The 26,837-nt window shown below is 33.9% G+C and overlaps 1 protein-coding gene across 3 annotated transcripts; it reads right to left on the minus strand.

Annotated features, from left to right (window-relative positions):
* Positions 1-6,563: 6,563 nt before the first annotated feature.
* Positions 6,564-15,034, minus strand: LOC125818763 (putative GEM-like protein 8). Of its 3 annotated transcripts, none has more exons than XM_049498281.1 (4): positions 14,779-15,034; positions 14,595-14,669; positions 13,880-14,154; positions 6,564-6,976 (listed from the first exon to the last, which is right to left on the minus strand). In XM_049498281.1, the coding sequence occupies exons 1-4, from the start codon at positions 14,930-14,932 to the stop codon at positions 6,779-6,781; spliced, it is 702 nt and encodes a 233-aa protein (XP_049354238.1). In that variant the 5' UTR covers positions 14,933-15,034; the 3' UTR covers positions 6,564-6,778. The 3 variants fall into 3 exon arrangements, with proteins under 3 accessions (XP_049354238.1, XP_049354241.1, XP_049354239.1); XM_049498282.1 differs by lacking the exon at positions 6,564-6,976 and adding an exon at positions 13,449-13,796 and having other exon boundaries at positions 14,779-15,016; XM_049498284.1 differs by lacking the exons at positions 13,880-14,154; positions 14,595-14,669; positions 14,779-15,034 and adding an exon at positions 7,742-7,980 and having other exon boundaries at positions 6,564-7,251.
* Positions 15,035-26,837: the final 11,803 nt, after the last annotated feature.

Genomic DNA, 26,837 nt, shown 5'->3' on the forward strand with positions numbered 1-26,837 from the left:
ACTCATTTTGTCATTAAGATTTGTGTGCACATGTGTATTTTTTTTTTTTTAAACTTTAGATTAGTTGACAGATTTGCTCTATGATGCTGCCTTCTTTTGTAAGTTGAGCCAAAGTAAGAGAGTTTCACATACTGAAGTTATCTCTTCAGAATTAGTAAGGTAGTTTAATTAGGCTTAATTGACTCAACTTCTTTCCCACGAAATTAACTGGTTATTTTGTAGGTAATTCTTTATGATTAAGCATTTGTTTAACTAAAAACAATAGTTTTTAATCTCAAGAGGGAGATTGTTGAGAATCATATTGTTACTATTAGGCTAGCCGTCATATACTTTCGAATTTATCTCAAGTTAGTTTTACCAGTCTTGTATGTTAAAGTTGACAAGATGAAAAATTTGAATTTATAACATTACTAGTAAAAATATCCGCGCTTCGCGCGGGAATTTAATATCACGAAATTTATAAAATAATACTTAAAACCTATCAAGCATTAAAACTAAAACACTATATTATCTTACATACAAGATTACGTAGTAACAAACATTAATAATGTAAAGGAAAATGAAAATCATTACATCTTATCATTTAGCCTTAATAGTATAAGCATAAATTATAAATTAATGATTGTAAAAATATATACCAGGATTTGTAACATAAGCAATAGTGTTAGTGAGCCACTCAACATGAACAAAGTATACAAATATTTAATTGTGAAGAAGAAGAAGAGGAAGAGGCGGTTCAGAATTTTCGTTGTGCTAAAATGAGAGGAAATCCCTCTATTTATGGACAACAAAGGGTAGTATGAACAAATGTTTATTGTGCCTTATCAGAAAGGTTATAACTATTTAGAAAAGTTGCAGCCCTTCGAAAAGGTCACAACCTTTCATAAAAGTTATAACTTTTCATAAAAAAGGCGCAACTCTTCATAAAAGTCACAACTTTTCATTAAAGTAGCAACTCTTCATTAAAGTAGCAACTCTTCATTAAAATCACAACTTTTCATAGAAGTCACAACTTTTCATGAAAGGGAAGGCTAATTTTGTAAATAAATTAATTAAAAGGGAATTCTGGTTTGTGATGGCGCCACATAGGTGGGCCTAAGGTTCTCTTTTATATATATATACTAGGTAAATTACCCGTGCTTCGCACGGGATTGAACTATTTTATTAAGCTTACATATGATCATTCAGTAATATTCGTATTTTCGATACATACACTACATTTTCAAGAACAGTTTGTCTTAAGGTAAAGCAGTCCTCCGAAATCTTAAAGTGCTATATTTTTTTTAATTTTCGTCTTTTTGTTATACATATGAGTCGTAGAGAGATTTTGAAGTATAAGAAAAAGTCTAAGAAAATCTCCATGGAAATAGTTGGTCAGAAGTAATCAAATTTTCTAAATTCCAAAAAGTTATACAGAACAACATCAGAGTTAAAGAAGAGACAAAAAACCATAATTAACTAAATTCAAAGAAAGGACCTTCGGCTCTTTTCTTATGAACCTCCATCAATCTCTTTTTTATTATAGTATGCCGTATCATGTAAATGTTTAAAATGACCCTAAAATTGTTAGCATCACAAATATTTTTCCTCATTGTCTCAGAATAGTCATTACTATTGCTTAGGTTTCATATCACTGGCCCCAACTTATTTGAATTGAACCATATTTATTGTTATGGTTATAGTATTCAATTACAAAGAATTAATGCAATTATCAACCAAGTAATGGTGATATCTCAATGGAACTGTTCACAACTGGATATTCTAAACCAAAATTTTGACACATAACATATTAAAATCTCAGAGCATGATTTTGTGAGCACTTGAACTCACAAATATCCTAATAATCAAGAAGAAAAAGGCATGTTGCTTAACATATTTTTCAAAAGTTGTATCCAAGTTTAGAGTTCACAAATTTAATTGAAAGAAGTCAAAAGAAAGAGTTATTACTTCTTTATAAAAAAAACAAAAAACTATATCAAAAGAAAGAGTTATCACTAAAGCAAAAATGATCTTTAACGAAAATTAATAGTTTAATTGTCGCTAAATATGTATTTTCAGAGGCAATTGGTACTCTCTATAAGTGTCTCTAAAGTCTATAGCAACATTGAATCTAATGAGAATTAATTAATGTCGGTAAAGTCTCTAGTACTCTTCGTTAATGTACATATTTACTACCAATAAAAAATATTTTTGTTATAATGTATTTTGGACATTTGTTAGGTTCAAGAAAACTTGATCTCTTATTATGCACAAAAAGAAGTGACAAAGAAGTATGACTAATTAGTTAACTTGCGTTAAAAGAAGTGTACTAATTGTCTCTCTACTAATATTATAGGAAGAGTGCAATGACATATAAAATGTTTCTACCTTAGAAAAAACAATCAAAATAATATACTAATTGTGGCAAGCAAGAGAGCAATCCTTTTGGTTCTTTTAACAAACTTCATCATTGATTTCGTATTAGTTATCACATATTTGTTGTTGTGTGCTATAAAATATAGCACAACCCACAAGCAATTTTCCCAAAAAGTATATGAAGAACCCTGTAAAAAGGGACAAAAGAGAAGATAAATTTTCAAACATCCTCACTGAATTTTTAACAGAGTTCAAAAAAAGTCACAAAAATAACAAAAAGTTATTGCAATAGATACATGAATCAGTATGACTTATAGTAAAAGATTAATTTTCATGAAATAGGAGGAAGAAAGCTTTGAGGAATGAAAAGCACTTCATAAGAAGCTTAATTAATGTATTTGAATTCAACTCCCCTATAGCAAAAAAAACCTACAAATAATAGTGGCAGCAATAAAAATTTGGTTTACTAAAGAACCAAATGTAATGAATTCAACCATTTCAGCAGCATTATGAGTTGTGGACTGAGAGGTGCAAGAGTAGTAATGTCGCTTTGTAATTGAAATCAAATTTCTTTGTTTATATGAAGAAACATGTGGAAAGGGACAAAAGAGAAGATCAATTTTCAATCAGCCTTGCTGAAATTTTTAACGGAATTAAAAAAAAGTCACCAAAATAGTAAAAAGAAATTGTCATAGTTACATGAATACCTATGACTTATAGTAAAGATTAAGCTCCATGAAAGAGGAGGAAGAAAACTTTGAGGAGTGAAACAAGCTTCATAAAAAGCTTAATTAATGTATTTGAATTCGACTACCCTAGAGTGGAAAAAAACCTACAAATAATAGTGGCAGAAAATTTCTCTATTTATAGACAACAAAGAGTAGTGTGAACAAATCCTTATTGTGCCTTGTTGGAAAGGTCACAACTCTTTGAAAAAGTTACAATTTTTTGGAAAGGGCACAACCTTTCATAAAAGTCATAATTTTTCATAAAAGTCACAATTCTTCATAAAAGTCACAACTTTTCATAGAAGTCACAACTTTTCATAAAAGTCACAACTTTTCATGAAAGAGGAAGATTAGTTTTGGAAATAAATAAATTAAAAGAGAATTCTGGTTTATGATGGCGCTACGTAGACGGGCCTAGGGTTCTTTGTTATATAAATATATGATGATATATGATATGATATGATATATGATATATGAGTGTACAGTAGTGATGATTCATATCCACCACTTGCCTGTCCCCTTAGGAACATGTGTGGGTCATCCTTGAAGTGTTACTTAATTAGGCAAGTTCAAAGATCTCAATCTGACATGTAAGATCTATAATACATGTGCTTGTCTGGATTGTATGTATTGCCTTCTCTTACAAGGCAGTTATTCTTATCTTGCTTTATTTTTCTCCATCTCATCATGATGTGTATAGGCTGGTTATGTAGGCATTCATGCTGATCCTATGTGGAACGCAACACGCAGACATGATTTAGAACTTTCTGGTAAACAACTTATCTTTTCCCTAGTTTGACCATCTTTTATCTTTGGACAACAATCCTTTGAAAAATCTAAAGAAATAAAAGTATTTAACAATGAAGCATAAGAAGATAATAATATTTTTTGATTCATTTTTCATGTGTATCTTTCAAACTACTTATCTAGTTATTAAGAAATTATTTGTAATACTCTTTAATACTCCCTCTATTACATATTATATGTCATTGTTCTTATTAGTCCATTCCAAAAGAATGATACCTTTTATTTGGAAATATTTCATTTAAATTTTTTCATTTTACCCCTAATGTCATACTTTTTTAGTCACAAGAATCTCATGGTAAGTTCAAGGCCATAAGTCCAAAAGTTCTTTTCTTAAACTTCGTGTTGAGTTGAATTCCACCACATAAATTGACCCGGAGAGAATAATATTTTAAGAGTGTTGTAATGTCTTTGCATTCGTTTTTCAATTATATTATCTAGCAAGCTAGTTGGTCAATTTTTGTTGGAAAATGAGTTCAGTTACGCAAAGCTTAAATAAAATGAGCACCCAAGGGTGTGGAGTTGTGATCAATGAAGTGGGTTTGAGAACCATGAGGTCTGAGGTTCAAATTCCAGCTGATATTTTTCCATTTGTCTAAGCCATGTTGGATTGAGTTACCTGGCACTTGTGTTGGTAGGAGGTAACAAGTATTCTTGTGGAATTAAGCGAGGTGCGCAAAGTGGTCAGACACCACAATTATATAAAAAAAATCAAAATGAATTAAGCCTCTATCATATGCAAAACGAGAAGAGCAATTAGTGTTACCGAAAATATCTCAAGAAAGTTAGTTATAACTATAAATCAAGATATGAGAAGTCTTGTGCCTTCTTTTGGATTGTAGAGTTTAGGGGTATGATACCCTACTATCATGGTTTATCTATGGTACTCAGACTCTTCGAAATTCCTACCACACACGTGTCAACACGACATAAGTGTGGGTGTGAGATCCACACCGGATTTTGATCACTTACTTAGGGTGCTTTGACTACATCTATGATCGAGGAGTATAGATTGATTGTATTTGGTTTGTTTTTTGGGTTTATGTCATAAATATGTAGTTATATGAAGTTTGAGAATGCTTTGCTATTACACTAGATATCAACAACAAACCAAGTGTAATCCCTCAAGTAGGGTTTGGGGAGGGTAGAGTGTACGCAAACCTTACCCCTACCTTGAAGGTAAAGAGGTTGTTTCCGATAGACCTTCTGCTGAACGAATGATGAAGAAGAGGCAGCACTAACAAGCGGAAACAACAAGAAAATAAAATATCGAGACTAAAGGATAACAGGTAGTAATAGAAATTTAAAGATAAGGAAAAACAAGAAGAAGCATACTAATACACTTTGAATGGAAAAAAAAAATATGCCCGCGTTCCTACTAACCGTCTACCCTAATCTTCGACCTCCACACCCTTCTATCAAGGGTCATATCCTCGGTGAGCTGAAGTTGTGCAATATCCTACCTAATCACCCCACCCCAATACTTGTTAGGCCTACCTCTACCCTTCTCAGGCCCACAACGGCCAACCTCTCACACCTCCTAACCGGAACATCTCTACATCTCCTCTTTATATGCCCGAACCATCTCAGTCTCACTTCCCGCATCTTGTCCTCCACAGGGGCCACTCCCACCTTGTCTTGAATAACTTCATTCCTATATCGTGTGAATAAAATATTAGGTGTTTTTAAAGAATTAAATTTTATTGCTTTTAGTTTAGTAACTTCAATTAAAATTGAATATTTACTTTATAGTTTATATGTCGTAATATACAGTTATTGATCGTACCCCAGCACGAGCATCCATACTCGGATCCATGCCTCTGAATCCTAAAATGGAGATGATGAGGAATCCAACCTCTTGATCTGTACCCATATCAGATACCCCCGCTCGAATCCTAGCAACATAGGATATTATGAACATGTTAGATACTATATGAGAAGTGCGTGAATCAGTGAGAATTCAATCTGATGACTTGATTTGATTGAGATTGTTAGCTAATTGTTATTACTTCATCAGGATGTTATTATTTTACCGAGGATATTATAATGAACTTGTTTCTTTTTTTATCCATGTATATGCATTTAACTAATGCCTATGATGTTCCAAAGTGTTAATTATACTTGTTGAAAATTGTGTCTGTCTATGTTTGAGGCATGTTGGAAGCATGCTTAGGACTAAATTGAGTTAGTTGTATGATGTGGGTATTTGCTTATTTTCTACGAGGATCAAAATGGATTGTGGTTTAGAAAAGGGGAAACACCTGTTATTATGAACTGGTGCTATGATAGCAATAAGGGGGCCGTGATCACAACATTAGTGATTTCTGCATGGTAACAAAGGAGGTTGTAAGCACAATACATGCCTCACCTCAACAAGGCACAGTCCGGGAGGCAGTAGGCCAAGCTCAAAAATCGCTATTGTGAGTCCGGTGGCTTCAATCGCCACTCTGTGGGGCTGCTGAGGTACTATGGAACATGTTATAATAACGCATGATTTACCTCTCTTACCTATTTGACCAAATTTTACTCAAGAACTAGGGCTTGAACTATTGAGGTAGTTTGAGATATTTGACACTACCCAACTTTTAGGTAGAGTCTATATAGCGTATGGGTGGTGTGATTATGCTATGGGGATATGAATAAAGACTCACTGTCAATGTCCTGAAAATGGCTGGATAGTCCAAAAGATGAATTAGCCTCCTGTTTGCATTAGTTTTACAATAAGTCTATACATTCGTATTAACAACTAAGGCTTAAAGCCTAAAAAATCTAAAACCTCCTTTAAGCAATGGAGCTAGTTACAAGTTTGAACAGATCTGCAAATTTGTTTTTTGCATCAACATTTTACATTGATGAATGGGTGTATTAGGAAACAAAATAAAAAAAAAAAGTTATCTTCTTAGCTGATTGAAGTTCTTGAAAGTTGAAATTGCCTGCTGCAGATATCTTAGAGTTTTTTGATTATTAAAGAACCCCATAAACCAGAACTCATAATCGTCCTCTGTAACTAACTGTATATACTTCTGTGATGGCTTCTCCATATTTTCACACTCTTTTGCTTTATTAATCTTACTTATTGGGATCGATACCTTATATCGAATTCTAAGTGACTTCCCGGTTGGAGATGAGAGCTTTATTGATCTCTTACTGCAGAAAGCAATCTTATCAGTAGAGATGAAGAGAAGGCCTGCTATTGGCCCAGCTGTAGTTGATAAATAGCATTGAGAAACCTTCAATAGCTTTTCATCATCTCTAACACTAAACTTCTGCTTGAATATCTTCTCCAACCCTCCTACTCGAAGAATTTTTTCTCCAAGGCTCAATTTCCCCTTCACAGTTTCTGTTAGCTTCGGGCTTAGGCTCACTGCATAATTAGAAGTGGCGACGTTAATGACATTAGAATCAATACTTTGTATTGTATATACATGTAATTAGTGCTTTTTTGCATGAGTTTTAGTACTTCATGACTCACTTATATGTGTTCTTTAGGTTTACAATTGTGTTTGGCCGTGACTTCACTTTCAAATACTAAATTCATTATTTGCAAGTTGAAGTTTGAGGATTATTTGGTTTTCAATCACAAAATCTCAACTGTTTATTACCAAAGGAAAAAAAAAAAAACTCTTTTTCGATTTCTAACTTCAAATGTGTGTGCTTACTATGCTCACAGATGCCTTATGCAAGACAGTCTATCCTTTCTCCCAGTTTGTTCAATCACATATTTTCATGCATATTCAAAAATTAATTTTCAATCTTAATGATCTTTTCTTTTGAAGGGTCATTAAGTAATACTCTTTAGAACTACTACAGTATCAAGTTGATTATTCATCAAAAGACGGGAAAAAAATACTCACGTTGCTTTAATTTAGATAAGATCTTTGATGTTGGAGATGGAATATGGTCTTGGCAAGAAGATAGGGATAGTAGTCTTTTAGGCTGCCTTTCAAATGAACATACTGCTGAACTCATGGGAACACCCACCACGTTTCCACTGATTAAGTCCTTCATTGTGACTTCTGATCTTGAAGAGGATTGCTATATTGTTAAGATAACTGAGATATTATTATGTTTTGGTTGATGGTTTTAAGAACATTGCTTGTAGCACTATATATATAAGTTGATGATAACTGTTTCATGAGTCAGCTATTGGTCATCAGAAATAAGCAAAAAAGATCTTGCTTTTTTTTTTTAGAATTTTCTTTATCAAAGTGCAGTGCATGTTCAACCACTGCTTTCTCTTCTTTGTTTTTTCCTTTTGCTTTCAGTCTATTAATTTATTAATTTATGTTGGTGGGTATAAATCATGGGAAAGCAGAGTACAAAGTTAGGGATTTCTTCCTATCTGCCTAAGCTATGATGGACAAAATTAGAGAAAATGACCAAAATAGTCCTTAATATATAAGGAGAACTTTATTTTGGTCCTTAATATATTTCACATGATCTATATAGTTCTTAGGGGTTGTTTGGTAGGAGGTATTAAGAGAAATAATCCATGTATTATGTATGGTATTATTTAGTACTATGTTTGGTAGAATTTTTGGGCCTAAGTATAACTAATCCATGGATTAGTTATACACCCTACATGGTACTATAGGAGGTATTACTAATACCTTTCATGTGGAGGGTATTAGTAATACATTGGATTTAATACCATGGGATTATCTATGTAAAGACAAAAATATCCCTCAAATCATTTTATTTATTTTCTTGATTTTATGTTTTATATTTGTAATAGTAAATTTATTTTAATAAATTAGCTTACAAATTTTATTATTTAGAGAGAGTTGTTTGTTAATAAATAAATGTCAATACATATCAATACAATATTTAAAATGTGAGTTGTTTAACATTTATTAATTGAAAAGGCAAATATATCACCACATGACGTTTGTGATCTTAATTGAATACTAGTTTTTCGACACGTGCGTTGCACGTGATTATCAATTTAGAAAATTTAAACGAATATTTGAATAATAAGTTTTGCACAAAATAATATTGCAATTTTTTTTGTGAATATTCAATGTGGATCGTCATATAAATCTCTAATTCATAGGAACCTATGAAGATGGCCAATAATTTTTTTTTAGTTAATTGCAATAATGTAAATATTTATTTCAATTTGATGATGTTCAATCATATAATTAGTCGTATCTCTCTAATATTACGTTATAGACAATATTTGTTGAGTATTTTTCTTGTCATCTAACCAGATGTGCTTTGCATATGTATTCCACTTAATATGTTTAGATGTCATATTAACATGTGGAGAACAACTATATTTTATTTTTTTTAGAACTATTTTTGTATACTGTCTATAGTTAATTGAGAAAGGTTTCCTTTTTTTTTTTTTACCGAAAAACTAAAAATAAAAATTAAAGAATATATTCTATCTATGAAATCATATATACTGTGTATATAGATTCTATCTATGAAATCATATAAGAATAAGCTATGATGGACATAATTACCCAATACTTGTGCTGGTAGAAGGTAGTAGCAGTGATAGATTCACGAAGACTGAAAAGTGATAGTTGAACACCCTTCGTCAAAAAATTATACTGTGTATATAGATTTTTTTTTTTTTTTGTGTATATAGAAAATATAACTGCATGTATAGTCAAAAAGTTACTTATTATACATATATTTTAAACGGATCAAAAATACCCTTAAACTATCGGAAATAACTCATATTTACCCTTAAACTATATTTCGGCTCAAATCTACCCTTCCCGTCAAACTATTCGGTCAAAAGTACCCTTCTTATTAACGGAAGTTGTTAAATACCGTGTGGATGCCACATTGCATACCACATAAGCGCCAATAGGTTCCACTGCCACGTAGACTAATAATTTTCCCCTAATATTTAATTTTCCCCTCAATACGATTTCACCCATTGCCCCATATTTTCCCCTCATTTATCCATTTCTCTTAGAAACGATTTCACCTCACCCCTTTCCCCTCATTTCGCGGCTAGGGTAAGAAACGATTTCACAGGTTTCTTCATTTCGCGGCTGGGTTTCGAAGTTGACATAGATTTCGAAACAATGTCGGAATCTTCACTTGAAAAATCGTATGCAAGATTTTTCAAGTGAAGATTCCAACATTGTTTTGATTTTTGTAAGTGAAGACTCCGACAAGATTCATCATCACTAGACTTATCATTATCACAATGACATCTTCTTGCATACGATTTTTCAAGTGAAGATTCTGACATTGTTTCAAAATCTTTGTCAACTTCAAAACCCAGCCGTGAAATGAAGAAATCTGTGAAATCGTTTCTTACCCTAGCCGCGAAATGAGGGGAAAGGGGTGAGGTGAAATCGTTTCTAAGGGAAATGGAGAAATGAGGGGAAAATTAGGGGAAATGGGTGAAATCGTATTGAGGGGAAAATTAGATATTAGGAGAAAATTAGTAGTCTATGTGGCAGTGGAACCCTATTGGCGCTTATGTGGCATGACATTTAATAACTTTCGTTAATAAGAAGGGTACTTTTGACCCAATTGTTTGACGGGAAGGGTAGATTTGAGCCGAAATATAGTTTAAGGTAAATATGAGCTATTTCGGACAGTTTAAGGGTATTTTTGACCCTTTCCGTTTTTTAAATCTTGTTAAAAAACATTACTTCATATATAGGTAAAAAAATAATTTTTATACATATATTTAATCTTGAATATATACTTGGTGGATTAGCACAAGCTGAGCTGGACAATACCTTCATAAAAAATAGTATATTCCTCAATTTGCTGCAAAGGTCTTGAAACATGATCCTTTTAGCTTTATTTTCAATTACAGTAAACTAAATCTCATATTGCCTTATTTTATTATGAAGATTTGTGTGCATATGTGGTGTTTTCAACTTTTGTGTTGGCAGATCTGCTTTGTGATGTAACCTACTTTTACTAGTTGAGTAAAAGTAAGGGAAAGCTTTCCATTTTGAAGTCATCTTGTCATAACTAGTAAGGTAGTTTAATTCACCCTCAATGACCTTTTTTCCTTTTCTATGCAAATCGACTCGTAAATTCCATTCCTGGCCATGCTTCTCTACAGTCACATATGGTTTATTTTTTTTCCATAATCTTATTTGGTTTCTTCTAAACTTCAAGTTTCAATTGGTATATTATCATATGCTTCTATAAATTTTATGGTTTCAAGTTGATAATCGATATAGATACCTCATTACCCCCTAAACTTGGCATGGTTTATTCAGTGCACTCCTAAACTTTTCGTAGTTCTAATTACCCCTAAATTCTTTTCACAGGCTTTTAATGCATATTAAAATTATCCTAAGTTAGGTTTCTTAGGTTTGTATGAGTTAAGGTTGACAAGATAACGATAAGAATTATGACATTAAAGTTAAGTGGTGATCAACCACCACCACTGGATTGTCCCCTTTGGAACATGAATGAGTCATCCATGATCTTTGATTTGCTGCTCAATAAAACAAGCAAAGGGAAAAAAGTAGCCATTCAAATATTTCAATCTGTTACATAGGGCCAACAGTTCTAGATTATATTAACTTCTCTTTTAAGGTAGTTACCTTATCTTACTTTTTTTGTTATCTCATCTTGAGGTGTAAAGGCAGGATTTGTAGGCCATCTATGCTGATTTTATGTGGAACACACCATACATGGATGACAAATGATTTAATTTTTTTTGAGTAAACTAACATATTTTCTTGTTGACCATCTTTTGCCTTTGAAAAATCTTGAGAGAAATGTCCAGTATATTTAAAAGGTAATTTAAGCACAGAAAGTAATTGTATTTACTATTAGAATAATAGGAAACAACACTGAAGAAGGAAGAGTTTGACATGTCAAATTTACTGTGCTTGTAGAGATACTTGCCATGTATTCTTTAGGGGAATCCAAGGATATTGCAAGCTAACTTACACTACTTCAAGAGAGGCCTTATATTTATAGGACTTGAGAGATTACTTTTAAAAATTGTCGTTTTCTCTCACGAACAAATGTGTCTATTCAATTTAAGCCATCCACATGTTAGAAACTAACTCGAATGACATTTTGTGTGGACAAGAGACACTCAAACATGTTTTCCCTGTACTACATAGTCTGAGCCAAGCACAAGAAGCAACAATGGCAGAATTATGGACAGGACAAGGGTGGAACCTGTCTCTGATAAGGAAACTAAATGATTGGGAAATGACAACCATAGCAAAATTTCTTGACACAATGAATATGACTACCATTCTGATAGGAGAGGAAGATAGACTAAAATGGAAGGGGGAGAGAAGGGGAGAATTCACTGTAAAATCTGCATACAGAGAACTCAGTTCGTCTGAGGTACAGCAAGCAGGAAAGCCCTGGAGGATGATTTGGGGAACAGAAGTTCCTACAAGATGAATTACATCACATGGCTTTTGGCAAAGGAGGCAATCTTGACACGTGAGAACTTGAACAAGAGGAAATTCAATCTATGTTCTAGATGCTATCTATGTGAAGAATGGGTGGAGACGACTCCATCTCTTTTTACACTGCAATAGATGTTCATTCATAAGAGGAAGATCAAATGGATAAAGCCTGGGAGAATTATAGAAGTCCCACAATGCTGAACAAGGATGGAAATGCAGGAAAAAAGGAGAAGAGATGGAGGATTGTCCCAGCTTGCATTTGGTGGACAATTTGGAAGGAAAGGAATCAAAGATGTTTTGAAGGAAACAGAACAATATTCATAAGATAAAGACAAACTGCCTAGGGCTTCACTATTGGTGTAAACAAGTAGTGATAGGAGATACTGAAGATGTGTTGAATGTTATTGATTGGCTGTAACTAGAAGATCTTAGGAACGATGTAAGTAAAACTTTTTGGAGGGGGACTACACTTTGATATAGTATACCTGTGGATATATAGAAGTAAATGTTACCTTTCTCAAGAAAAAAAAACACAATCCCCCAATAATTTGTAATATATCTTATAAAATCATACATACCAGAAAGTATCTTATATAGATTTGAACTTTCCATTAGTGTAAAACTTTTAAAGTTTGACAAAGTAGATGGTATCCTAAGATTTGAATGTTTTATTATGTCAAGCTGGGAGTACCACACACGTAATAATATTTAGTAGCGAACTAACCAGTATTTGCTCTTGGCACTTTTAAGACCATCTACTCAATCTTGATCCCGTTAATATTTACAAGACCAACCTTTTAGATCTTATTTGAAGCGGCATTACTTCAATCTTTATATAAGTGGAATTAGTTACTATGTCCGCTGCTACTCTAGACATTTACTAATCCCTTTAAGAATTTATCCAACTTTTTCTGGTAACAGTTTGCATTATAGAGTTTGTCACTGTTTCCTGTTATATCAGATATTTAACAATACCTTAGCTCCTCAGGGAGTAATATCCATTACAGTCATTTTCTATAAGAGGGATAAGTGCTTTAACAACTCAAAGTACCTTGTTATTACGCATTGAACTTGTTATGTTAGAATGTACACTACCTCAAATTTGGGTTCCCGTAACGATCTGCTACTCAAACGGTCAAATAGGAAGTGATGACTATGCCAAGTCCCAAAAGATGAATCTGACTGCATTAATTTTACAATAAATTTATACATTTGTGTTGACAGCTACGGCTCAAAGCCTAAAAAACTCTAAAGCCTCAATTGAGGAATGGAGCTAGTTACATGTTTGAAGAAATCTGTACATTCATTGATGAATGGGCGTATTAGGAAAAAAAAATGAAAAAAATGTTTTATCTTCTTAGCTGCTTGAAGTACTTGAAATTGCGTGGTGCAGATATCTCAGAGTCTTTTGATGATTAAGGAATCCCATAAACCAGAACTCAAAATCATCTTCTGTAATTACTTGTACATACTTCTGTGATGGTTTTTCCCTATTTTCACTCTCTTTTGCTTTCATTGTCTTACTTATTGGGATCGATACCTGCAATTGTGATCTGGCTTATTAGATTATGCTTTACGTGGATACAAATTAAGAGTTAGAAGAAAAACAGAGAAAATTGGTACCTTATAGTAGATTCTAAGCAACTTTCCAGTTGGAGATAAGAACTTTATTGATCTATCACTGCAGAAAGCAATCTTATCGGTAGAGATGAAGAGAAGGCCTGCTATTGGACCAGCTGTAGTTGATAAATAGCATTGAGAAACATTCAATAGCTCTTCATCATCTTTAACACTAAACTTCTGCTTGAATATTTTCTCCAACCCTCCTACTTGAAGAATTTTTGCTCCAAGGCTCAATTTTCCCTTCAAAGTTTCCGTTAGCTTCGGACTAAGGCTCACTGCAAAATTAAAGTTGAAAATTAAGGACTTTATAATCAGTACTTTCTGTCATACATCTTTATAGTGCTTATTGCACAAAATTTTGTACATCTTGGCTCTCTTTATCTGTTGATGTTTAGATTACCACCTGTGTTTGGCCATGATTTCACTTGCAAATACTGATGTCACTATTTGCAAGTTGATGTTTGGCGCCATATTTATAAATATTGAACTTCAGTATATGAAATAGTGGTAAAATTATTTAAAAACTTGTTGTAGGAATTTTTCTAGTGGGATGATGGTTTTCATTCAGAATGCTTCAACCTTTACTTTTCGAAGTAAATTCATGTCCGCACACAATTTCAACTTCGAAATACTAGTTTTAAACTTAAATAAAATATTGTCTTGGTAAATTTTTGATTTTTCTTTTTAAGTTTTCATCATGAATATAAGTGCTCACCATGCTCGCGGATACCTTGTGCAAGACAGTCCATCCTTTCTCCAAGTTTGTTCATCTTTCTAATTACAGATTTTCCTGCATATTCAAGAATATTTGATTTTAATGATCTCTTCTTCGAGGGTCATTAATATTCTTTATAACTAATACAAGAACAGGTCGATTATTCTTAGAGGAAAATACTCACTTTGCTTTATTTTAGGCAAGTGTTTTGAAGTTGCAGATGGAAGATGGTCTTGGCAAGCAGATAGAGACAGTAGTCTTTTTGGTTGCCGTTCAAATGAGTATACTGCTGAACTCATGGGAACACTCACTTCATTTCTACCGAGTAAGTTCTTCATTGTGACTTCTGATTTTGGAGAGAATGGCTATATTGTGAAGGTAACTGAGATATTATTATGTTTTGGTTGATGGTTTAAGAACATTCCTTGCAGTACTATATATATACGCAGCAGTTTGGGAGAAGTTGATGAATCTTTTAACTACTAACTGTTGCATGAGTCAGCATGGGTCATCAAAATAGAATATTTTTCAATTTGCTGCAAAGGTTTTGAAAATGTCTTCTTTTATCTGTCTTTCTAATTACAGTAAGCTATCTCATGCTGTCTTATTTTATTATCAAGATTTGTGTGCACATGTGGTGTTGTCAAGTTTTGAGTTGGCAGATTTGCTTTCTGATGTAAGCTGCTTTTACAAGTTGAGTAAAAGTAAGAGAAGCTTTTGGTGCATAGTAAAATTATCTCAAGTTAGCTTTATTAGTCTTGTATGATCAAGGTTGACATGATAATGACACGGATTTATATAGGACATTAAAGTTAAGTAGTGGTTGTTGATCATGATTCATGAATGAGTCATCCATGAACTTTGATTTATTGCCCAATAAATCAGGCAAGAGGGAAAAAGTAACCATTCAAATATTTCAACTTGTTACCTTATCTTACCTTTTGTGTCATCTCATCTTGAGGTGTAAAGGCAGGATTTGTAGGCAATTTCTGACTTTATGTGGAGCATACCATACATGCCTGACAAATGATATAATTCTTTTTTACAGTACTGGCGAGGGAGGCTTAGGTGGTGTCATAAGGAACCACAAAGGGGATTGGGTAGTGGGCTTCTGTGCTAAGGAAGCCCATACTACCCCCTTGCAAGCTGAACTCATAGCCCTTAGACAAGGCCTCATTATGGCCATCTCCAACAATCTTGTTCCCCTAGACATTAATCTAGACTCTCTCGAAGCGATAAACATGCTCCATGCAGGAAGCTCCCTCTATAACAACCTAATTTTTGAATGCAGGTCTCTGATGGGAAAACTGGAAGCAGCTCCACCAGCCCACATATTCAGGGAGCAAAACAAAGTTGCTGATATGCTAAGCAAAGAAGGCCTGAAGTGCACTGCTTTTGGAAAACCCAAGTTTTTGATAGTTCCTCCTATGTATGCGAATAATGCTGTTTGGAATGACATCCTAGGAACTACTTTTGTAAGGGGGGAACTAGTGTTTGTAATTTTGTTAATTTTGGGCAACTACTAACCCAAACTGCTACTAATCACGTTGCTTGCAACGGGCCTTCTGTAACTTGATTATATATATATATATATATATATATATATATATTAACTACTAGGTAATTTACCCGCGCTTCGCACGGACATATATAATATTTCTAAGCTTTTGAACAACCTTTCCAATAATCGATTTATATAAGAAAAAAAGAAGTAAATTTTAGTAGGTTTTTAGAACATTTCAATAGAAATAAATGATTTGACATTATCACATATCTCAAGAATTATAAATATATAATTAATGATTAAAAATATCTTGATATCTAATCATTTTTATCTTTTACATATTTTATCATAATATATGTATGATGATATAATTGTCTTGTTAAAATTGAGTGATGTTCGAATGTAGCGATTAAATATCACTTTTTCTATTTTTTTGGAACATGGAAAATATAGAATCTGATAACTTTATGGATAGAATAACTCCATGTGACAAAAAATTTATGTGAAAGTTTTCGACAATCAATATTAGTTATAAATAAGTTAAGACTGTTAAAAAGTGTACACAACAACATAAATAATTTTTTTTAGAAACAATCTACTTGTTTGAGGTCAAATGTTCACCATTTTTCGTTATTGTTACTTTGTTACTCTAACAAAATTTATAGAAGGAGAAAAATAAATTTGAAACAACAACAAAATAATATTGTTGACCCTTTTAGAAATTCATTCTTCAATAAACTGATGCTCTGAAGGCCCTTCTAGATGCTTCATCAATGCAACTTTACGACTTGTTCAGAAATATGTATGTATAATTGTTGCATTATGAAAGTACAAGTAGATAAAAATTTTGGTTTGTAGACTCATTTTAAAGAGATATTCTCGAACAGTAAAAAATTAAAAATGAGTCTAACCTAGATAACTCAAACGCTCAGCAATGACTTGGGACATGAAGGACAACAAATCTATGTTTATAGACTTATCTTTTGTAGTTTAAGATAGTACTTTTATTTAGAGTAGATTTTGTTACATATTCTTCAATGAAGTTTGTCGAAAATAGTCATAACTCACACCAATAATATTTAGAAGAGTTGAATGAGAAGGAAAAAAAAGAAAAAAACATTAAAAGGATGAAATTTTTTGTCCAAGTGAGGTAATATGTCACGCCCCGAGCCTACACCCTGGACGTGGCCGGCACTCGAAGACCATTGCTGGCCCCCAAGCGAACCCTTGGCCTGGCTTTCTTAACTCAGCGAAAACCTAACTCCACAGAATAACTCAATGCAATGAAAGGTCTTAAAACAACCCAACTGATAAAATTTGGCCAAAAAGGCAACTTGAGTCTCAAAATAGAATATTTATACATATATACACAAATGAGAGACTCAATACTAACTGACTGACTGTCTATGAAGCCTCTAAAAATACTGAGATGGATGTTGGGACAGACCCCGTGTAACACCCCAGAAAATTTTCGAACTAAGACCCGAACCTTTATTCGTAGTGGGTGAGATTTTTGCAAGGAATTAAATATTTATTAAGTGTTAAGGTCATTAGATGTAGCACCTTGAGTTCCAAAAAGAATTAAATTGGAAATAACAAAATCTGAAATTTTGTAAGTTAAGCTAAGTATGAGTTTTGGGTCGACTTCAAACGACCATAACTCATAGCTCAGGATGATTTAGGTGTACTACCATATACCGTAGGAAATATATTTGAATTATCTTTCCAACGCCGCCGAGTTTGCTAAGTTTCGAGGTCAGATGAGGGAGATATGACCTTTTGAAGATCGGCTGTCCAGTTAAGGAAAGTTAGCCGAAAATAAAGAGGGGTATTTTGGTCTTTTCCTTACCCAACCAGATTTAATTCATTTTTAGTAATATTTTAAGGGTCTAATACTATTAGGTTCAGTTTTATAATCCTAAAATTGGCCTAGGGTTTTAGTTGAGAGTTCAAGAAGAGAAAAGAAGAGAGAAGAGGAGAAAAGAGGAGAGGATCAAGCGTTCGTCGAGATTCTTGCGTGTTGTAGCAGATTTTCGCCATGAGTTTGATCCCTAAGAGGTATGTAAGCTTCCATAGTGTTGGGTTCTTTCACCCACACGCCAATCATGATTTATTCAGCGTAATTTCGTTCTTGAAATTTAAAGATTAGAGTTCTTGATGAGTTCTTGAAGTTTATTAAGTTTTGAAGTAAGATTCTGCTTAGGTCAACTTTAAACGACCATATCTCTTAGAATATTAAGAGTTACGTGAGCCGTAACCTATCCAATTAAAGGTAATTGAATCTACTTTCCAACCCCACCAATTTCACGTCAATCCAATATCTGAGTAAAAAGTTATGACTATTTTAGTAACCTATACAGTGCTGTTACGAATTAGCCGACGGGAAAATATTGAAAATAATCGGTTTTTGTCTTTTTACCTCCAAGAAAGCCATCAACGAGTTTCTTGACTAATTAAAAAGCTCAAAACAATCAGATTTTCATCTTCCCTCATGAAAATCATAATTTTTGGCTATAGAGATTTTAAGAAACTAACTCGAGAATCTCAAGAAAGGTCTTCATGATTGTTTACCTTCAAGCTAGGGTTTCAAGGCTTCTAATCAAGTTCTTCTTCAAGATTCTTCAAGAATCTTGTTCTTCTAGGTATGTAAGGCTATCATAGTGTTGTACTAGTTCATCCTCACGCCCTACATCTACTTTCAAATCAGAAAAAGAGTAATATAGGATACTTTCTCTAGATTTGAGTATTCTTGAGATAAGTTGATTTTGAGTTCTTGAATTCATATTTCTTTTAAAAGTTCTATTCCTAATTATCGAATAGCTATATTATTACTGAGATCCTTCATATCATGAATCATAACTCTTGAATTCATAATTCAAATTCAAGAGAGAGTTAAGAGTAGAGTTCAAGAAAGCCTTTGAGTTCAATTGTGAACCCTTTGAGATCAACTATCGATTTGAACTAAGTTTTGAGGAAGTAAGTCATAGAATGAGAAGAGTCACATACATGAGTTTCATAATGTTATTTAGACCATCGAGTGGAGTTGTTTCATGCCCATAATTTCCGCATGAACTTCGTAAGCTGAGTGTCTTTGAGAGGAGTAGTATCTTCAAGTCCTAAGTCTTGAGTATTGAGTTCCTAATCCCCTTTGAGATTATATTTCTAAGCATGGGACTATTACATGTTACCCATAAAGTCTTTGAGTTGAATTGTTCATGCCCATAATTCCGCATGAATCCTATAAGTCAAGCAGTCTTGAGAAGAGAAGTATCGAGTCCTTGAGTTGAGTCGTTCATGGTCATAATTCCGCATGAACCCTCTGAGTTGAACATTCTTGAAATGAGTAGTATTATTGAAGTTCTTGAGTTCCAAGTATTTAAGTTTTATCTGTGGTTATTGAAAACCTTGCATTGAGTCATTCATGTCCATCATTCGACATGAACCACATTTTAAGAAGTCTTTTACAAATGTTTTACCTTTGTTTTAAGACTTAAGTTTTGAGTTCAGTAAAGAGTGAAGAGTAAAGTTTGAAGTCCTTTTCTTCAAAAGTATATGGGGACTAAGTATTCCCAAAGAGTTTATAAATGTTTTCACATTTAAATAAGAGCGGAAACTGAGATTTCCAAAGGGCCTTCAGGCTAGTTTTCAGAAAAGAGTAATAGCTTTCTAAATGAAGCAAGCAGGGAAACTGAGATTTCCAAGATAGCCTTTGAGCTAAGTTTTTGAGCAATTATCTCAAATCAGCAGAAAAAAGTATGTTTTTAAAACATAAGAGCTAGTATATTTTGGGAGTAGTATTGAGCACCGATATGGGGGAGAGTTCAGACAACTCACAGCCCCCATAAACCATGTAGCCATCATGGGTAGAAAAGGGTCATACTTTTTAGATGAATCCTTTTCACATAGACTAGTGGATCCATTAGTAGTTCAGGTCCTATACCTTTGGCCGGGTATAGGATGCGCTGGCAGCGTGAGGTAGATCGCTGTATCATCACTATAGCTCTTATGTGATGGTTGTCGGTTAGAGAAACTCCCACAAAAGTTATTGTATTTTTATATACATCAGTTTATTGTATTTTTATATACATTTCAGAGTTATGTTGTATCCTTGCATACACACAGATTTGACAACATGTTTTTAAACAGTTTGTTTCTTTATATTGCACTTGTTTTAAATTGCTTATATTGAAATGAGTTCAGTCATATTTAGTTGATTATTCAAATTTGAATATCCAGAGTTGAGTATCCAGAGTCGAATATCATATATTTGAGTCGAATATCATATCCTTGAGTTGAGTATCTAATCTCTGAGTTGAGTATCTTATCCTTGAGTACTTCTGAGTTGAGTAAGATTGAAAACAGGCAAGTATGTTTCCTTTTTATCAAGTTTCAAGCTTATGTTTATGTTTTAGAATTCCCCTTACATGCTCGTACATTCCACGTACTGAGCCATTTGGCCTGCATCTTTTCATGATGCAGACACAGGTATTCAGGATCATCAACAGGAGCTTCGTTGATACATCCAAGAGTTCGAGTTAGCTATGGTTAGCCTCCTTGCTTTCGGAGGATTTCATTTACCTTTCAGTTATATCAGTTGTTAGGATGTCGTGGGTCTTGTCCCGACTTCCATCTTTATCAGTTAGAGGCTTCATAGATAGTCAGTACAGTTGAGAAGTCTGTATCATTTATTTTATTAAATGTTTTAAAGACTAAAGTTGCCTTTTTATGGCGAGTTGTATATATTTTATTATACAGAGTTTTCTCTGGACTTAAAGTTTATATATAAGTTTTATGAACTTTTATTTCAGTTTTTAAGCTTTGTATGCTTGAATCAGTTTTCCGCTTGTAGTCAGCCAGGATGAGGGTTCGCTTGGGGACCAGCAATGGTCTTCGAGTGCCGGCCACGTCCAGGGTGTAGGCTCGGGTCGTGACACCCCGCAACATCCTAATAAAACTAAAACTAAGAGAACAAAATAACCGAGTCCTCCGGAGAGCAAAGAGGCACACCACTGACTCTGGAGTACTCAACTGGATCAACGGCGTGCTGGATGTTGATTATGGGTACCTGCGTCTGCATCATAATAAGATGCAGGCCAACTGGCATCAGTATATGGAATGTACGAGTATGCGAGCTGAAAAGCTAAACCACAAGTTAAACTTGAAAGGAGTACAAGAGAACACTTACCTTGGCTTTGTTCGACTCATGAATAACCGAACTCAATATAAAGCAATAAGACACATGCAATATATAAATAGCTTGTAAAATAGTGTAAACAACTTAGCTCGTTAATGATAAAACAATAACAACTCAACTTTGTTTATATAAAAGTAATATAACTTTTGTGGGAGATTCTTTAACTGACAACTACCACTATGAGCCCTAGTGATGATACAACGTTTTACCTCATGTTGCCCAAGGACCATCCTATACCTTGCCGTGATATAGGACCTTACTTTACTTAGTGGATCCACTAGCTTAATCTTACGTGATCATCTAAAAAGAATGACCCGTCAAGTCCCATGTTGGCTACATGGTTCTTATGGAGAGTTGAGTTAATATGAACTCGCTTCCCCAATTCGGTGCTCAATACTACTCCCAAAAATACTTTGGCTCATATGTGTTTTAAACACATCTTTCTTTAGTTGAGATAATTACTCAAAATCTAGCCCAAAGGCTCTTTTGGAAACCATTGTTCCTTCTTACTCAAATGTGAAAACATTTATAAACTTCTTTGGGAATACTTAGTTCCCTAATAACTTTTGAGAAATGAACTCAACTTTATACTTTTGACTTAACTTGAAACTTGAGACTCTTTACTTAACTTGAAACTTGAGCTTTAAAATGAAGTTAAAACGTTCAATAAAGACTCTTGAAACACTTTAAAGACTTGCTTTGACTTGCTTCTTAACTTCTAAACTTGACTCTTAACTTCACTTGACTTTGATCCTAACTTCCCTCGAATTGGATTATGGATTCAAGGGTAATGATCTCATGTTTATGGATGAGTTCTTGACGTTTAGATGTACCTTGGAGTGTTGAAAACAACTAGAAAACATAGGTACATTATTACGGAACACATACGAAAAAGAGGGGAGAGAATGGGGAGAACTGGCGTCCTTGGCACTCTGAGAGGCGCGGGGCGCCAACCCTCGAAGCTCAGAAGGCCTGGTGGGGTACGCTGGCAGGCGTGACGCGCCACCCCTTTCCCCTGAAAACTCGACTTTTCTCCTTTGTTTTTCCAACTCTAAACCTTCCCAACTTCTAAGTTTCCTGCCCCAAACACTTAATATCATAAAACCCCTCAACATACACTAGATTCAACTCGAAATCACAACCGGAAACATACACCAAACCAACAAGAGGCTTCAACAAACACAACCACAAACTTCAACAACACAATCAATCTTTTCTCGGAATTAAAACGAGTTTGGCGTGAGGGGGATTGAACCAACCCAACACTATGAACTCACATACCTGAATAGGGATCACCCCCGACGAAAACCACGACGAAATCCTTGCTTGTTCTTCTCTTTCTCCTCTTCTTCTCCTCTTCACTCACAAACCCTCACTCTCACTCTTTTAAAAAGGGAAAAACTGATCTAAAAACCAGTCTAACACATTAATATAACCAAAAGAATTGGTTAGGGAAAAGACCAAAATACCCTTAAAATTTCGGGTGAACTTTCCTTACCAACAGGCCAACTTCGAAAGGGAATAACTCACTCATACGAACTCGGAATTGAGCAAACTCAGCGGAGTTGGAAAGATCATTCCACTAGCTTCACAAACATAACTGGAACTACACCTAAATCATCCTGAGCTAGGAGTTATGACTGTTCAAAGTTGACCAAAAACTCACTTTTGCCCATACTTAAATCAAATTTCTAGATTTTGAATTCATTCCAAAAATGACTTTCAATTTCCAGCTTCTTCATAGTTATATCAACTTACACGATGTTACATAATATACATACCAAACAAAAAATAATCAATATAAGTTTAAGGAAACAACAAAATAGCGAGAAAAAATAAACATTAAAGGGAGTAAACTATGAGATATCCAATGATGATAACAAATTATTCTAACCAGAAAAGTTCCTATGTTTTGGAATAACATACCACAAAAAAATTGACTAACAGTTCAATCAACTTTCAATCCTTAAAGTACTCATAATATCCACTGATAAAATTTTAAAAAAATAAATAACAACATAAAAACCAAAAGATATGGGCATGCAAAGTTATTAACTCTCAGAGGATTTTTTAAAGAACACAAAATTGCATCCTTGTATGTGAAGGAATGATGTTGTTGATGAAGAAATTATAGATTTGTAAGGGCTCTTTTTATTTTACCTTCTACAATTTCAGTAGAGAAAACTTGCTTGAATACCCAAATAACGTTTGTTATTTAATCTATAGTAACAAATACTTGTAAGAATAACTTTGCATAAACATAAGCAACAAAGTTTAAAGCATGTACTCAAAAACAACAATTAATAATATAAGCATAAATTAATGAATGTAAAAAACATACTAGGATCTTCAAAAATAGAAGGCATAATACATAAAGAGGACCTTTAACTTGGCATCAATTCACAACTATGACCCTAAACTTTGCCAGTGCACAAGTAGGCACTTTAACTATCACAAATTTAAACAATTAAACACTCGTATATCCCAGGCAAAGTGCGTGATATACAAATGCTTCTACGTGGCTGCCAACTAATTAAAATAAATACACGTGGATTTTTCAATTAAAAAACTGAAAATAAAAACAAAATAAATAGGCATAATACATAAAAAGGACCTTTAACTTGGCATCAATTCACAACTATGACCCTAAACTTTGCCAATGCACAAATAGGCACTTTAACTATCACAAATTTAAACAATTAAACACTCGTATATCCCAGGCAAAGTGCGTGATATACAAATGCTTCTACATGGCTACCAACTAATTAAAATAAATACACGTGAATTTTTCAATTAAAAAACTGAAAATAAAAACAAAATAAATATCAATTAACAACTCTGACCCTATGCTTTAATGGAGAACAACGTTTTCCTCTTTCTTCTCTACAAAATCCTAACCTAAGTTCCTACATTTCATCCTTCGAATCAAAGGTAAAATTGTTCAAGAAATTGTGAAGAAAGGGAGGAAAATGGCAAAAAGCTGTTGAAGAAATTAGAAAGAAGAGAGTAAAGTGAGATATATATATATATATGAAAGAGATTCATTAAGGGTAGAAGAGTCATTTAGCCTTCTTTTTACTATTGGGGGCCTCTATTTTTATCACTGACGCGCCTAATTGAAGTGTGTTTCATGCACTTTGCCATGTAGGATTAGAGTGTTTAATTGTTAAATTTTTGGATAGTTGAAGTGCCTACTTGTGCACTAGCAAACTTTAAGGTCATAGTTGTGAATTGATGCCAAGTTAAAGGTCCTCTTTATGTATTATGCCAAAATAGAATGAAACAAAATGGTAAAAATCGAGCCCATTGAATGCACATTGTCCCTTTAAGTAAATTATTCCCTTCTAGTACCCGATGTTTAAAGGAATAGAACCTCTCAAGATAGAACGATTCTATTCACAGTGTATTGATACAAAAACAATGGTGTCAGTGAGCCATTCAACAGGAGCAAACTACACAAATATTTAATTGTCCAGAAGAAGAAGAAGTTCAAAATTTTCGTTGTTTTAAAATGAGAGGTAAGTCCTCTGTTTATAGACAACAAAGAGTAGTGTAAACAAATGATTATTGTCTCTTATCGGAAAGGTTACAACTCTTTGAAAAAGTTACAACCCTTCGGAAAGGTCACAACCTTTCATAAAAGTGACAAATCTTCATAAAAGTCACATCTTTTCGGAAAGGTTACAATTCTTTGGAAAAGTTACAACCCTTCGGAAAAGTCACAACCTTTCATAAAAGGCACAACTTTTCATAAAAGTGGCAACTCTTCATAAAAGTCACAACTTTTCAAGAAAGGGGAAGGCTAGTTTTGGGAATAAAATAAATTAAAAAGGAATCTTGGTTTGTGATGGCGCCACGTAGGCGGGATTAGGGTTCTCTTTTATATATATATATATGATCCTTTTGACAAAAAAAAATGATATAATTATTTTTTTGAGTGATTTAACTTATTTTCTTCTTGACCAACTTTTTCCTTCGAAAAATCATGAGAGAAATGTCAAGTATTTTTAGAAGGTAATTTAAGAACAAAAAGTGATTGTATTTTCTGTTAGAAAAATAGGAAACAACATGGAAAAAGAAAGAGTGCCTAGTATATTGCAAGCTATCTTATGCTAACTTTTCGGAGAAGTCAATATTCTTCTCAGACAGATGTTTGTTCAATTTAAGCCCTCCAAATATTACAAACTTACTCAGAAACCATTCTTCTTGTGAGTTTACTGGTGGATAAGTACAAAGAATGGTAAAGGGACTTACATATGGTGTCTGCTGACTTAGAAAAGACGTAAGATATAGTCTCGAGGGAAGTCCTATGTAGATGTTGGGAGGCCAAAAGTGTAAGTGGCTTATATTAGGTGATGAAAGACATAAATAATAGAGCCAAGACTCGGGTAAGAATAGTGGGAGCAGACTCAGAGCACTTTCTAGTCGAGATGGTGTTGCACCAGGGATCAACACTTAACTCGTTTCTATTTTCCTTGGTGATTGATGAATTGATGCAGCATATTCATGGTGAGGTGTGATGATGTATATTATTGGTATATGACATAGTACTGATTGATGAGACTCATGGCCGAGTAAACATTTGGTTGGAGGTGTAGAGACAAACTCTAGAGTCTAAGGGGTCCATGTTAAATTGGAACAAAATAGAATATTTGGGGTGCAAATTCAGTGATGCAGTGCATGAGGTAAGCACGGAACTAAGGCTTGATATACAGACTATCCCCAAGAGAGAAATTTTAAGTATTTTGGGTCTTTTATCTAAGGAAATGGGGAGATCAACAATGATGTCACACATCATATTGGTGCGATGGGGAAGATATCGAGGCTTGCCTCCAGAGTCTTGTGTGATGAAAAGGTACTATCAAAACTTAAAGGTAAGTTCTATAGAGGGGTGGTTAGACTGACTTTGTTGTATGAGTAGCGTTTTGGTTAGTCAAGAACTCTCATGCTAAGAAGATGCAAGTTGCGAAAATGAGAATGTTGAGATGGATGTGTGGGCATACTATGAGCGATAAATTAGGAATGAGGATATCAGGGACAAGGTGGGAGTGACCTCAATGGTGAAGAAGATGAGGGAAACAAGACTAAGATAGTTTGGACATGTGAAAAGGAGATGTGTATATGCCCCAGTGAAGAGGTGTGAGAAGTTGGATATAGTGGGTTCGAGGAGAGGTATAGGTAGACCAAAGAAGTATTGGGGAGAGCTGATCAGATAGGACATAGTGCAACTCCAACTTACTGAAGACATGACCTTAGATAGGAGGGTATGAAGGTCGCAAATTAGGGTAGAATGTTAGTAGGTTGTAGAGCATTATCTTGCTTCTCGATAGGATTAGGCTGGTGGTAGTCTGAAGCACCATGTCCGTCGTATTAGTCTTATTCATGTAGATTGTTGCTTTTGTTATCAGTTACCAATTACCATCTGTTATTTATTGTGTTTCTATTATCAAGGGGCTCTCCCATTGTTGGGAACTTGCCATAATATTTTAAATATTTCTTTCGAGGAGCATTATGATCTGCTAGGAAGTGATGACTATGCCAAGTA

Source organism: Solanum verrucosum, unplaced genomic scaffold, assembly GCF_900185275.1.
Source record: "Solanum verrucosum unplaced genomic scaffold, falcon-dt-bn FXZP01000252.1, whole genome shotgun sequence".
NCBI lineage: Eukaryota > Viridiplantae > Streptophyta > Magnoliopsida > Solanales > Solanaceae > Solanum > Solanum verrucosum.